A 14,947-nucleotide genomic window follows, 5' to 3' on the forward strand; every position below is an offset into this window, starting at 1 on the left:
TCCTGGGAAACTGCCATGACCAAACTCCATGACAGGCAGCTTATAAAGGAAAGCGCAGAATTCGCGACTCACAGTTCCGGAGGTCTGGAGTCGTGGGGAGCGTGGCAGCAGACAGGCAGACACGGTACTAGAGTAGCAGCTGAGAGCTCACATCTGGATCCACAAGTACAAGGAAGAGAACCTGGGAATGGTGTGGGCTTTTGAGATCTCAAAGCCCACCCCCAGTGACACACATCTTCCAACATGGCCGCACCTCCTAATTTTTCTCAAACAGTTCTGCCAACTGGGGACCAGGTACACAAATCTATGAGTCTGTTGGGGCCACTTGTTCAAATCATCACAACGTCTTGCTTGCAGTTATGTCTTCCTGTCGTTAAATGAGGTTTGAAGTTTTGCAGGCTCATCCATAGACTGATTCTGTGCTCAGAGTAAGTAAGGTAGCAGAAAGACAGGAGGATACTGAAAACGGAGCTGTTGTAAGGAGTCTAGGGGCACGGGGCTGGGTCTTCCACTGTGCCATGGCAGCATCCCTGCCAGGCTGCTTCTCTCCTGGAATAATTTTACCTTTACCAGGGACAGATTCACAATGATGGTGCCAGGTACCAGAGCTTTGACTCTGTGCTCCGTGAAATTATCACTTCAGCCTCTAGGCTAACATATAAGAATGGTGGCTTTGGTTTTCATGAGGCTAAGCAGCGTGGAGATGGTGTCACTGCCGACTTTGTGACTATAGGGTCAACTTGAGTGAGAAGATACTTGAAGGGATGAGAATGTACTTGAATGTGGTCCACTTTGAACCCTGTTTTGTTTTTAAATGAAGAAGAGCCCGTGGACTGGAGGAAATGTTTCTATTTCATGATCCTAAGCCTTCCTGAGTGTCAGCAACACTGGCCTGGCTGCAGTGGTTCCTCCAAGAGGCTTGGGCAAATCCTGTCTTTCCTTGGCACAGTGTAGGCTGCCCTTTGAGCTTGTCTTAGGAAGTACGGTGTGCTCCCTATCTCTTCCCCTTTCTTCCCTGCCACTATTGATCCACTTCAGTGAGAGTCTGGGCGTTTGAAAACCTCCCTTCGAGGAAATGGTTAGATTTTTCCCAAATGGAACGCTGATTGTTTCCTTGGAGGAGACCAGTGGCCTTAGGCCCTAGCGGCTGATCCACTTTGGCCTCTATAGCATCCAAGATATTTGTTAAGGGATTTCCTTAGGATTAGTATGTGGGGAAAAGAGAGAGGAAGTGGCCAGAATGTGAGGACAGATCGGGTGAGCTGTGTACATCCCAGGAGCAATATCTGATGATGGCAGAGGCTGCTGTGGCAAAAGTGGCCTGGGTGGTGTGGAGTCAAGTAGCCGAAAGATCTCTACTGTTATCTCTTGTTGCGTTGAGATGACCGGAATTTTAGCCACCTTCCATGATTTCCTATTAAATATGGGGTACCTGGGCAGGGTGCGACCTCAAGCAAAGTAGCCCTATGCAGCTCAACAATCCCTGACAGAACCAAAAGTCAAAGACAGTCCATTGACCCGTCTCCAACAGCAGGAGCAGTAAGTCCTTCCTTGAAAAGGAAGCTGACTCCAGTACCCAGTGTCTAGTTCACTCACCAAATACGCATCCTTCCAAAGGAGGACCATCGTCATGCTCACTTGGATGTGCTTCTGAGAAACCAAGTTGGTACTTCCTACCCCTAGTCTGATTACCCCAAGTCACCCTCTCCTAACTAGTGCCCCGGCCACAAGGTCTTTTTTGAAGGATCGAAGTATCTGCCCCGTGGGAAATCTGATTGAAAACAAATACAGAAAATGTTGAGGAATATAGAATAGTTAGCAGAGGAGTTTAATGTAGTACAAAATATGCATAGAGAGAGGTTGTCAAAATGATTATGCATTTGGAATATAAGCACGCCTGCTAGCCTGTTAGCGTTAGGTTCTAAGGAGGGTTGGCTTCTTTGGCTCCACCTCTTGAATTTGGTAAACCCTGGGGAACATCTGCCGGAATAGGCTCTCCCCTGGGCAACTTTAACTTGGGGCAGACTAGTGCTTCCTGGGACTGGGCTTCCCAAGCACCCCGTCTGCATCCCTGTAACTGCGCAGCTGCTATCATTCCCTCCAGGTAACGGGAGCTCCCTTCTATTGCAGATATCGACGAGTGCAGCACCATTCCCGGAATCTGCGACGGCGGGGAGTGCACAAACACCGTCAGCAGTTACTTCTGCAAATGCCCCCCGGGATTTTACACCTCGCCTGATGGCACCAAATGCATAGGTGGGTTGAATTACAGGCACGGGTTTCATACACCATGACCATGTCTCTGGATAAGTTTGCTAATGGGAGCAGTGAAGGGGAAGATGAGCATTTGTGGAAATGCATTCAGCCATGGAGCACCCTGTTGGGTGGTAGCGGCATCTTGTGTCCTTGCTCATGGATTTGTTGCCGACGTCCTCAGCGCGTGAGTTAAGGCTCAGTTGTCTCTCTATGACTGCCTTTCGCTGTGTTGTCTCTCTATGGCCACCTTTAGTCACTTCCCCAGAATCTATGCTAATCTAGGTCTGACATCTCGTAATAATCTTTAATTGATCTGGCTTCTATACGATCTACTTTGTCCCATCTACCTTCCTAAAATAGTGATTTGGTTAAATAACATTCTTGCTCAAACATCTCAGGTATTTTTCACCAGGACACAGAAACTAGTGATCTTTGGCCTGTGTCCAGTGATTCTACATACACTGCAGCTGTGTCAGTACTTACATATATGCATACATACTCCAGGTAAGGCAGCACATGCATGCACCCATATGCGTGCGTGCACACACACACATGCACACACTTCAGGCATGGCAGTTCTACTTTTACCGGTTTTGGTGTTTTGCTTGCATGAAGACAGAAATTGAATGAAGGTTTAATTTATTATTTTTTAAAAAAATAATTTATTTTATTTTTAATTATGTATATGTGACTTCATGCACGTGTGAGCACGGGTACCTGAGGAGGCCAGGAGAGGGTACTGGACTCCCCAGAGCTGGAATCACCCGGCGGCTGTGAGCTTCTTGATATAGGTTCTGGGAACCAAGTTCAAGTCCTCCCTCTTCTGTGCCGTTTGTAAATCAATGGCTGCCAGGAACCCACTAGCAGCTCGTCATTTCAGCCCCAACGGTCCCCACTTTACCGCACTGATCAAGAGTCTTTGATTCAAGAGCATTGAACATACTAGTCAGCCAGATCTGTAACAACTTGGTATCAGTTAATTTTCAAAACAATAGGCATTAGCCCATTAAGAGTTTACCCTTGGCAGCTGTAGGTCCCAGCTTTGCTCGGAAGGAGAAACCAGCAATCTACAAGTTACGTGTATGCATTTCACAATTTGGTCAAGTGTTTACAACTGGGTTTGGACCACCAACTCCATTCGAAGCTGGGATGCAACCCAGGCTTCCGAATCTCTTCCCATTCTTTAAAGTCTTTGGGTTCCATGCCCAAACTATGTGCTATCCTAGCACATAAAACATTAGGAGCTTGGAGGCTTTTAAAGTTAGAATGTAGGACTCCCATTTTCCCACCATTTTCCTGGTGAGGCAACCCTCCGAGGGCTTCACAGGGCAGGTTTGTCTGCACATCCTCTGTAGCTATTGTTCCTGGATCTGGCTGGAATGAGACCCATTCTTGCTGAGACAGCTGTCCAGAAGTACAGGAACCAGGACCAACACTTTCTGGGCATTATGTCTATGCTTGCTGGGGGTAGATGTACCATTCCAAAATCGTCCTGTGTCTGTGATGCTCACCCTCAGTCTTTTAGGGTTTGTTTAGGTTGGCCTACCCTTCTTTGCTTAAAATAAGGTAAATGTCCCTAAATTATGCAATTTATCTTTATGCATCTCATCAATACAACCATCAATATTTGAAGGCTTTGTATTCTAAGAATGACTCAGACAACAAGTGTATGTGGGTGACCCTCTGAGGCAAGACTTAATGCTTAATAGTCAGATTTATGGCATATAAGGATGGGGTTTTGACTGCAGAAATGTCTTTACTTTACACATGACATTTCCACATATCTGATTTTAAATGAGAAGCATATTTCAAATATTATCTACTTTTCACAACTTGATTATGTGAAAGACTGTACAGAGAGGTGTTTGGCTTGGAGAACACACCCTCCATTTGTGTAGATAGCAATAGGCGTTTGCACTTGGTCATGTGTCTCCGTCTTTTTACAGAGCCGTCTCTTTTCCTGTGCCATAAGCTCTTCTTGGTAGCTGAGAGTTGCACTATATAGTGTGTCAGCTGTTGTCATGACAATCAGACATGATGTCATCCAATAAAAGCGATCTATAGGAGTGAGCCTCCTCATGCTGCTTCCGTGGAATGCTTTTCTGCCAAAAAGCAAAGAGCTCATCTAGAACTGTTGGGTCCTATAGGACTAAGCATCCACAGTCATTGATGTTTTGGAATTTGTTAATAATTAACCCTTTGAAAAAATTAGTCAAAGCCTCAGGACAAAAGGGAACCCGATTAATAGATATTAGATCTGGCTGAAAATTGGTTCATCCCTCCAAGATGCAACCTCACAAGTCTGGGGCACGATTTCAGACAAAATTCAATGCCACAGATTAATGTTGTTTTAAATGCATTTATATTAATATTTGCCTAATGCAGCTCGAATTAAGTAGTTTAAACCAAAGACAACCCAGTATGTCTTTAATATAAAAACAGGTTTTTAGGAATACCCGGCTGCCACCACCACTGCTTTCCTTGGTTGTGTTTCCTATGGCACACTGATTCTAACCTTTTCTTCCCACCTTGGGTGTGAAATATGGAATTTTGGCTAAGGGCCCCTGTATGCAAGGGCAAGGGGCAAGCCATACTGGGCCAGTGGGATGTCTGACTCTTCCTTTCCAGGACATACGCTCATGGGTCAGTCTGTCATAGCCTCAAGGTGAAGGATGGAGGCATGGAGGCAGAGGAGTGTCATCCTCAAAACAAAAGGCCACATGTGTTTGTGTTGTTTTCTCAGACGTTCGCCCTGGCTACTGCTACACCGCCCTGACAAACGGACGCTGCTCTAACCAGCTGCCGCAGTCCATCACCAAAATGCAGTGCTGTTGCGACGCTGGCCGGTGCTGGTCTCCGGGGGTCACCGTCGCCCCCGAGATGTGTCCCATCAGGTCAACTGGTAAGAGCCCGTCTGTATCGTCTATAGCCTATCGGAACACCACGCTTCCAAGCCCGTGGCAGAGTGTGCAGCACTGATCGGGTGAAACGCGGGCAAACAGATGAGATCCCGGAACATTTAAATGTGGGCATGGAGGAATCCCCCGGATGTTTCTATATCTGCTGGCGACTTAGTTCTCGCATTGCCCCAGAGCCCAGCCTTCTCAGGAGCCTCTGTTTTCTCTTGTTCTCCCTGAGGGACTTTGGTGGCTCTCCTGGGCCACTTACACTTCAGTGGGGTGAATCCCAGCTCCCCCGCTGCATTTATCTCTCCTCTTACCCTGACGTTCAACACTTTTCTCTTCCTTCTGCCAAGCCCTGTTTTATTTTTCCTCGTAGCTTCTCATTTGTCTGCTGTGTCCTCTTCATTTCCACTAAAAGCCTATTGGTCTGCAATCCAGATGGATGGGGTGGCTTCCCACGCAGCCAGGAGGAGATCCTGCCATATACATTCCCAAAGTATAGCTCACCTGACAATAGCCTTAAAAGGTGTCTCTGGAGAGGCTGTAGAAAAAATATCCAGGATATTTTCATTAGGATGAATGTAGGTGTTATTTGGTGATCCAAATGATACCTTTTCCTACAAAGAAATATTTATAATTTGGCATATCATTTTGAGTCTCTGAATCTGAACCCAGTTGTTAATGTTATGAGTTTTATTTTCTAATTTAAATTATATGGTTGCATTTCCCCTTAAACAGTCTTCGTATTTCTAAAGTAAATCAGTTACTTTTTCCCTAAAATATCCGTACAGTTCAAGCCTTCTCTACTCCCTTCTCCCATGATCCCTGCTGGTTACATACCCTCTAGAGGGCTAAAGCTCTGTGCAAACACGACCTGATCCCCCAACATGCCAAGATAGCCACAGTGGGAAGTGTGACCTCATCCCTATCGCCCTCTGGTCCTGGTTTGTACTTTCACTGTGCTCAAGAATTAAATCACTCTCTTTGTGCCTATTTACGTCCCTGAGTTGCTCTGACAGTACTTACTCATCTCACTAGGACGTCTTAATCATCATTGCAATCTTGGATGGCTCTCATTCTCTGTTCTTCTCTAGTATCCAGCAAACTCTTGCTCGTAAGAGACATTCGGATAGAACATATAGCCCATGAAGTATGATTTTCTCCTCAAGTTTCAACTAAAGATGGACCTTTTAGCTCTGTTTAGATCAGGGATTGAAGAGAGGCTGAGTTATGAATGCATTTCAATAGTCCACTAAAGAAAAGCATTAGCCTAATGTATGTAAAGTCTAACACTGTAGAAACTGTCTATATAAGAATCACTTTGTGACTGTGATGATAAAGTTATCGACATTGAAGACAGAAAGCAAAGGTGAGAAATCACTCTGCTTTTAGAAGGGACCGCGAGACCTGCAGCCATGCGATGAAGCTGCAAATGAACGAAACAGACATGCCCGCAGCTAGAGGCTGTCTAAAATGCCATTCTGGAAACTCAGGGAAAAGATGTCACAAGCCAACAAGGATTTATTCTGAGGGAGTCCTGGTATTGTTAAAAATAGTATTCAACCCCAAAACGTGTGAACACAGGGAAATACATGATAGAGCCAGGGAGCCCAGCTTGCAGAATCACTGGGCTGCGTTCACACAGCCACACAGCTGGGGCCTCTTTTCACCACTTACCTTCCACACTTTTTAGAAGCACTCATCCATCTCTTGGATTTACACATTACCTCTCTACTGATAAATGAAATTTTGACTTCTTCTCTGGGCTCCAAACTCTCCTCAACAACTGTTGTGTGATATCTCCTTTTGGCTGCCTCGCATCTCCTAACTCAAGTGCACAAAGTAAAAATTTGGCTTCTGCCCATCACACCAGTCCCCACCTCCTGGCAGCCATCCTCTCAACAGTAAAGGACAACAGTGTTTTCCTACCCGAACAATGAAAACATTAGTAGTCGTTCTAGATTTCTTATTCCCGTGGCTCTGGATTTATCCCATCACCAAACAGTACCATTTATTTATAAATTGCCTTGGAGCAAGTTGTGCCCCCTGTCAGCTCCATCTCTACCCACCCCACCCCCCGTGCACCCATCATTATCTCGTCCCTGGTTTTCCACACATGCCTTTCTTCCCTCTAGTACTCTGTGTCAGCAAGAGCCATCTGAAAGATTCCCCTGGTCACATTCTATCCTGCAGGAGATGGAAGTGGATTCCCTTTGCACATAAAATAAAAACCAAAGCCTTACCAAATAATAAAATAAAATAGGGACTCATGTAGCCCAGGCTTGACCGTCCTCTTCTGCTTTGTCTGTGGTGTCGTCTGTTTTGTGTGTATATGAGTTTTAAAATTATTAACGTGTAATGTAAGGAGTTTCATTGCAGCCTTTTCATTCATCCGTGTCATTGACCGCCTCTCTGATTAGTACCCAAGCTTTCTGATGTGCTTTTTCAATCCCTGTGACAGCCACACTGGGGCTGACTAGAGAAAGTGACATCTAGTATTTTTCCTGGTGAATGTCAACATGTGAATGCCTTTCTAGATTTTTGAAGGAGCGTGTGGTGTCTGTTCTGGAGACATTTTTTTTTTTGCTTAAATTTTTAATTATTGTCTCAATGTGGCTCTTGTGTAGGTATTAAGAATATGAACGAAGCATTCATTCCGATTGGCCAATGCAGTTTGGTTTCTTTAAGGGGGCATCCTGTCTGGCCCCCCAGCAGCCATGTCTCTGCTGATTGTGTCCTGTTGTGTTGTATTCTTCCAGAGGATTTCAACAAGCTGTGCTCTGTCCCTCTGGTCATTCCTGGGAGACCAGAATACCCTCCCCCGCCCATTGGCCCTCCACTTCAGCCCGTTCCTCCAGGCTTTACTCCTGGGTCTGTGATTCCAGTCCCCCGGCCACCACCAGAGTATCCGTATCCATCTCCATCACGTGAGCCACCAAGTAAGAATTCGAAAGCCTCCTTGTTATTTTTCTTGCATTAATCAAGTCATATTTTTGGTTTATTAAATATTTATACCAATTGTTAGATTAAAAAAATTTTACATTGTTTTTTGCATGTTTCTTAATTTTCCCATTTTATAAATAAGAGTGGGAGCCTTGCATGTTCTGGAGATAAATGTCCTTTTGTAATGGATATTTTCATTTAAATGTGGGAGCAGTATGGGAAAGACCGAAATCTGATTCAGAGAATGTATTAATGGCAGAAGGTGTATGAAATTATTCTTTGGGTCATTTAGTGTACAAAGTAGTTACCTGCCAACACCTCCCTGGCATAGTTATTTTCCCAAACTGAAGGCTTGAGAGTAAGGATATGGGTGGGGTGGGGAGAGGCAGGCAGAGAGGCTGGGGGTACAATGTGCTGTCTGAAAGCTGAAGGGATTGTGCTCTAGTGGCTGGCTCACCCTTGGTGGCTCTTCCTCTAGGACTTAGCATTTTATTCATTATTAGTAGATTAAGAGCTGACGTCATAGATAATAATAATGGGGTTCAATGCTGTCCTTCTAGGGGTGCTGCCTTTCAACGTTACTGACTACTGTCAATTGGTCCGCTATCTCTGTCAAAATGGGCGCTGCATTCCAACCCCGGGCAGCTACCGGTGTGAGTGCAACAAGGGCTTCCAGCTGGACATCCGCGGGGAGTGCATCGGTATGCAATTTATCGCTTGATTGACACTGGGGGATGTTACAATTCTATTTCGTTGTCTGTATCCTAGTCACTGTCCTCTTGCTGTGAAGAGACACCATGACCACAGCAACTCTTATACGGAAAACATTTAATTGGGGCTGGCTTACAGTTTCAGAGTTCTAGTCTATTATCATCATGGCTGGGGGCATGGTGGGGCAGGCAGACCTGGTGTTGGAGAGTAGCTGAGAGTTCTACATACAGATCTGAAGGCAGAGAGAGACACTGGTTCTGATGAAAATTTCACTCCCAGTGACACACTTCCTCTGATAAGGCCACACCTCCTAATCCCAGTCAAGTAGCACCACTCCCTAATGACCAAGCATTCAAATATGAGTCTATGGAGGCCATTCCTACTCAAACCACCACAGTTAGTATTGGTTTTCTATTGTTGTTGTAACAAATCGCCTCCAACAGTGTCTCCAAACAGTAGAACTTGTTATTATCATTGGCTTCCAATACAGGGCTTAAACGCTAGTAGGGTGTGTCTTCAGAACATCAGAGAGGACTTCCTGAATTTTTAGTATGTCTCAGACTCTGGAGGCCAAGTCTCATGGCTTTTTGGCATCTATGCAGCCAGGAAGGCAGCGTCTTCAGCAGTCCAGCACAAGACCACTGGACAGTTGATTTCTGACAACACCCAGTGGGCATGTGCTCTTTTGTCTTCAGATAAATTTGTTTCTTAGCTCTGTTAGTTCTTGTTTTCTCAAAACCTTTTGTTTCCTGCTCACATGGGCACTGTTCTAGAGGAGAGGGAAGAGGTGTGTAGCTCAGGGTTAGGCCTGATTTGTCCCTAAGGGATTTGGACCAATAAGCCTCGCTGAGCCTAACTTTCCTCAGAAACAGCAATGTAGACAGGTGGGCCCCGGTACTGAGTCTGTAGCACTTGGGAATAAGGCTACCGAGACCACCTGGGCGGGTGGTGCTGAGAACCCCCTGCGAACAGCCATGTGGCCTTCATGTTCTCACAGGTTTAATAGAAGAGCAGGAGATGCTTAGACACGAGGCAGACTTTCTTTGTACTAAAACAACACAGATACAGCCACCTCTGAAGGAAGTGTTAGTCTCTTTGATTTCGTTTTTTCCCCCCCGGTGCCGGGAGTTGAACCCAGAGTCTCATGTGAGTCAGACCAGGGCCCTACCACTCAGCACCCTATTGCTCTTCTTCTTTTCATTTTTTTTTTTATTTTTGAGACAAGGTCTTACTAGGTTGTCTAGGCAAACCTTACACTTGTAATCCTCCTGCCTCAGACTCCTGAAATAACAGCCCTATGCTTTCATGTCTGCTTGATTTTCTTAGACCAGACTCACAGAAGAAGAAAAATGTTTATTATCTCAAAGCATATTCATATTCTCTGCCAATGACACGAGAAAAGAACAGAGGTGAACCACTTCACTGGTCTCACAGTGGGTAGACACGGTATATTGGCTGTGGGAAGAGAGAAACATTTTGATTATGCAATTTTCTTTCTTTATTGTTTCAAATTTTGCTTTGTTGGGAAAGGGTCCCACTAGGCAGCCTCTGTTGACCTGGAACTCAATATGTAGGCCAGGCTGCCCTTGAACTCATTAGAGATCCAGCTGCCTCTGACTCCCAAATGCTGGGGGATTAAAGGCGTGTGCCACCATGCCTGGCTTTGCGGTGTTTTTCACGCTAAAGGAAAAAGGTTTTATGCATGAGAAACCCACAAAGCCTTAGACATATAAGCTGTTGAAGTTTTCACTAAGATCCGCTGTGTTTTGCAGATGTGGACGAGTGTGAGAAGAACCCCTGTACTGGTGGGGAATGTATCAACACCCAGGGCTCCTACACCTGCCACTGCCGAGCTGGCTACCAGAGCACACTCACCAGGACCGAGTGCAGAGGTAAGGGACTCCTGGGGACCGGGAGGCATCTGTCCCAAATGAAGGCGTTGCTTTGAAGAAATCCAGTGAGACATAAGGCAAGAAGCTACCCGCCACTGCTTGCTTTATGCCTTATTCCAAATATCACTCCTTTGAGGATGTTGCTATCAAATCTGGCAAGCATTGAGGTTACCTTAAAAACTATCTTTGCACTGAGGGAATAGCTTATTCTCACTTCTTTCGAGTTATTTCCACTGGTTGTTCATCTTCCATCCGAAAGGTAGGGGATGTGGTCACTCTGTGTGGTAGAGACCAGGGAAAGCCTCTGGTAGAAGCATCTGTCATTAGCTTCTCCATAGAAACAAGGATGCAGGGGCTCTGATCCTTGCAGAGGTCAGCCACCAACAGCAATACCACCTGAGGGTTGCCCAAAGTGAGTCTCTTAGTCCTTCCTCGGACCTCTGACTAGAGCCAGCCTTTGGCAGGATCCCAGCCATCTGCACGCACACTGAGATTTCAGAAGCACTGATGTGATTGTCCCCTCATAAAAGTTGCCCTTCCGGATTATTTCTTTCCCTTTTCCTAAAATACAAAAATTGCAAACAATGTTTTGGAGAATGTTGGACTTTGGTGCTGTATTTAGATCACACCTCCTTCTATGCCCCTCCCAACTTCCTGTCAAATTCGTCCCCTCTTCTTCCTTAATTATTGTTTACACATATACACACAAATACAGCCTTCCGAGCCCATTTGGTGTTGCTCACGGGTGTAGAGGTAGAGATACCTGTTTAGGGCTGACTGCTGGGGATTAGATAACTCCTCGGGAGCTCAGTCCCTGACTTATACCGAATCCCCATCTCTCAGCAGCCATTGGTTGCCTGTAGCTCTTCATGTAGAGGCGGAGCCCTGTGAGATTTCCTGTCCATGCTGGCGGCATGTCATGGGTTTATTTCTTAAATAATTTGTTAAGCTGTCCAATATGCTTTTGGTTAATATCATTTGTGCAGTAAGTTTTGGGGTGGAAATGAATAAGATACAGTGTCTACCCTTCAAGAACCAGAAGTTTTATCTGGGCATTCAGCATAGAATGACCTGTGTCGTTAATCCAGTAAAACTAGATAAAAATAAGTGAGCAGGTAGAGAGGTCTAGACCACGTAAAAATGTCAATCTACTACCGTGAGATAATTTTACTTGCCTCCTTTAGCAAAGGCCCTCTGTGTTAATTGAGCAGGTTTGATGTTTATCTCTGAACTATTTTCATAATCTTTGAATTTTCTCACTATCGCTGTGTTTAGGTAGACTGCCCCATAATGTCAACTTTGAGAAGAGAAAACAAAAAACTGGAAGCACATTATTTCTTCATAACTCTATTAACAGCCTACAACCCGAATTATAAAGCTGAATGATTTGACTATTCAGCGGAGAGTCTTCTTAATGCTTCAGCTGTTAGTTAAAACAGTTCGCATGTCAGTGGTGTACTGGACATTTTTCAATAGAAGAAACCACTGTTAAGAGACTTCGCTGCTGAATAAGCACAGAGAAATGATCATTGAGAAGGGGTTGGCTGGAGTAAGGACCAGCCAGGGTAAAGGTGTGCTGTTCCCCCCCAACCTGAGGCCTGATTAGAGATGAGGGTGACCCCCAGCTCCAGTACTCCATCTTCTCCGTGGCATTAAACTCACCCTCAGTGTAAGAGCGCACCTGTGGTGTTTGGAGGATAACAGTCTGCAGAGAGATCCAGAAGGCTGCATCTTAGGCTTAGAGGATGAGCTTGGGTCAAAGGGGAAGAAAAGATAGAGACAGTGGGAGGCATGTTTGAGTAGTAAACTTCCACGCTGTCTAGATTGCTCGAAGTACACAGTATCCCTCATGGCATTCCACAGTGAGAAGGAAAGATGGATTATTTTTCTTGTTTATTTTAATCTCAAAAAACTATAGCATGCTAAAATTGGTTCAAGAATATGTGGATTTTTTTTTACTATTTTTCTTTGTGGAGAAAGACAGATTTTAGTGAGCATTAGGAATAAAGAAAGAGGGAAAAAAGGAAATCAGAGATTTTTGGCACAAAGATCAGACAGAAGAAAAGCCCAGACTGCTTCAACTAGTCCAATGGCTCACGCAGAAACCACTGTGGGATCAGCCTGGAAAGAAAGTGCGTAGGAGGGTCAACCACAGACACGGTGCAGACGCTGGGCAGACAGGATAACTGGACAGACCGTAAATGCGCATTCCTCTCTAGGGTGTGCAGGATGCTCACCCTCAGGCACTCAGGGCCTCCGCTCAACATGCATGGCTTGCTCTCATCCGACTCTGCCTGGTTCCATGTTCCTGGGGACAGGCGTGGGAATGCTGCAGGCTGCAGAGACAAGGCTGTCTTACCTAGCCTCTTTGATGTTCATCTTTTGTAGTTCTTAGAGCAGAAGGACCAGGCTACCCCGCTGTGTATTAGGGCTAGATATTTAATCATGAAATCAGAGATCAGATATAGATTATTTGAGTTTATGTCATTTTTAACATTTCTAGTTCTATTATGATTATTATAATTACTATGATTATTAATGAAGGAGGGGACAGCCATCACAGAACCAATGTTTTGCTTGGTAGTATAATAGTTATAAAGTTTAGACTGAGAGTTGTAGGTCTATGGATGAAACTATACTCGGTCCCGGGCTGCTGGGAGGCAGTTATGTGGAGGACTATTAGGAGGAACTGAGCAATTTCTCAAAAATAGCATTTTCTGTTATTACTTCCCATATTGTTATGAGTTCCCTTTTAATCATGTTAGAAATGATAGCAGCCAAAGTTCAATATAAATAATCACATATACCACTCAATAAATTATCTAGGAAAAATGCTGAAAACTTTGTATAGTTGAGGCCTGAGTAGTCTTAAAGAAAGTAGGAGTGGATGTGATCATGTAAAGGTTTTTTTCTTTCTGATACTGATGATCCCACATTCCTTGTTATTTGGTATGATATATATGATGATGGATATTATCAAATAATTGAAATACAAGATTAAGGTCCAAAGTTTGAAAATGGAGGGAGAAAGGAAATAATTTCAAGTCCTCCAAATGACCTGCATCCTTTCTCACTTTAACCCCAGACATTGACGAGTGTCTGCAGAATGGCCGGATCTGCAACAATGGCCGCTGCATCAACACGGACGGCAGCTTCCACTGCGTGTGTAACGCGGGCTTCCACGTCACTCGGGATGGAAAGAACTGTGAAGGTAACGGTGGCAGCCAAGGTGGCTCCTCCCCCATTGCATTTCAGCAGCCAGAGCCTTGAACAAGACAGAACCAGGTGCCGGGTGAAAGGTCAAACTGTCCAATGTGTTGCACATATTTCTGTCTGAAAGGCAAGCCTAAATTTTCACCCTGTCATGGCCACAATTTGTATGTGTCAAACAGCATTTATTCACGCCAGCAGCCGTGAGTTCTTGCAGTTGCCTGGTGGCGATGAAGCTTTCGTAGGATGCACCATTCCTTCCTATTTTTATGCAATCAAGACTTGCATATTGTGTAGTTTTATACAAAACAAAAAACAAAACAACAATGAACCGCGTTTACATCCACACCTTCTATAGTCGCTTGTAATCTTTTCGTGTAAAGTGCCTGCCTCATAACGTGACCCACAGGTCAGTGTCTGGGCATGTCAAACTGCTTTGAGGGAAACAGGGGCGTGGAGAGGCAGCCTTTCATATTCCCTTCTGAACTCATCGTGGGAGCTGCTTTTCCTTGCAAAGTCACTGTGACTGCTGTGGATTGCTGTGGATGGAGTTCCCACTTCGTGGGCTTTAGCCGAAAGTGAAGGCTGCTCCTTATCATGTTTTCCAACTTTTTTAGCAAAGAGCCCAAGAATCTGCTAATATGTTGAAAGAATTTCAAAATTGTTCTTAGGAACATGTTTGGCAGAATATTATCTCAGTGATTCAATCCACAGACTTGAGGCCAAAATTCCCAGTTAGGGTAAAAATCTGCTTTTTTAAATAAAAGAAATAAAGAAAAATCGTAAATTACTTTAGTCTGCATAAAAGCCTGTAAGTGAAAACAGGTCATGTTGAGAGGTGCGAGCCTCCTGGGATAGCTTCAATAGCTCGCAGGCCAGCATGCCCACGAAATTAGGAACTGTCTCTGTGATCAAAGGGTTCTAAATATTAGTCGGCTCAGCTGGATCCCATAGCCGAGTCTAGCACTTACTAAATCCATCTTTGCAATATCTACTTCAAATTGCTTAAAATGACAAGCTTTCTTCTACTTT

At 44.8% G+C, this 14,947-nt stretch overlaps 1 protein-coding gene across 2 annotated transcripts in view; it reads left to right on the top strand.

Annotated features, from left to right (window-relative positions):
• Nucleotides 1-14,947, top strand: part of Fbn1 (fibrillin 1) — a 201,091-nt gene that overhangs the window by 102,860 nt on the left and 83,284 nt on the right. For both annotated transcript variants that reach the window (XM_050133838.1, XM_050133843.1), the window contains 6 exons: nucleotides 2,131-2,256; nucleotides 5,000-5,158; nucleotides 7,919-8,098; nucleotides 8,663-8,803; nucleotides 10,586-10,705; nucleotides 13,791-13,916. In XM_050133838.1, coding sequence (XP_049989795.1) covers nucleotides 2,131-2,256; nucleotides 5,000-5,158; nucleotides 7,919-8,098; nucleotides 8,663-8,803; nucleotides 10,586-10,705; nucleotides 13,791-13,916 — 852 coding nt within the window. The remainder of the gene's footprint in view (nucleotides 1-2,130; nucleotides 2,257-4,999; nucleotides 5,159-7,918; nucleotides 8,099-8,662; nucleotides 8,804-10,585; nucleotides 10,706-13,790; nucleotides 13,917-14,947) is intronic.

This window comes from Alexandromys fortis, unplaced genomic scaffold, assembly GCF_014885135.2.
Source record: "Alexandromys fortis isolate MF-2015 unplaced genomic scaffold, M_Fortis_MF-2015_v1.1 scaffold_6, whole genome shotgun sequence".
Lineage (NCBI taxonomy): Eukaryota > Metazoa > Chordata > Mammalia > Rodentia > Cricetidae > Alexandromys > Alexandromys fortis.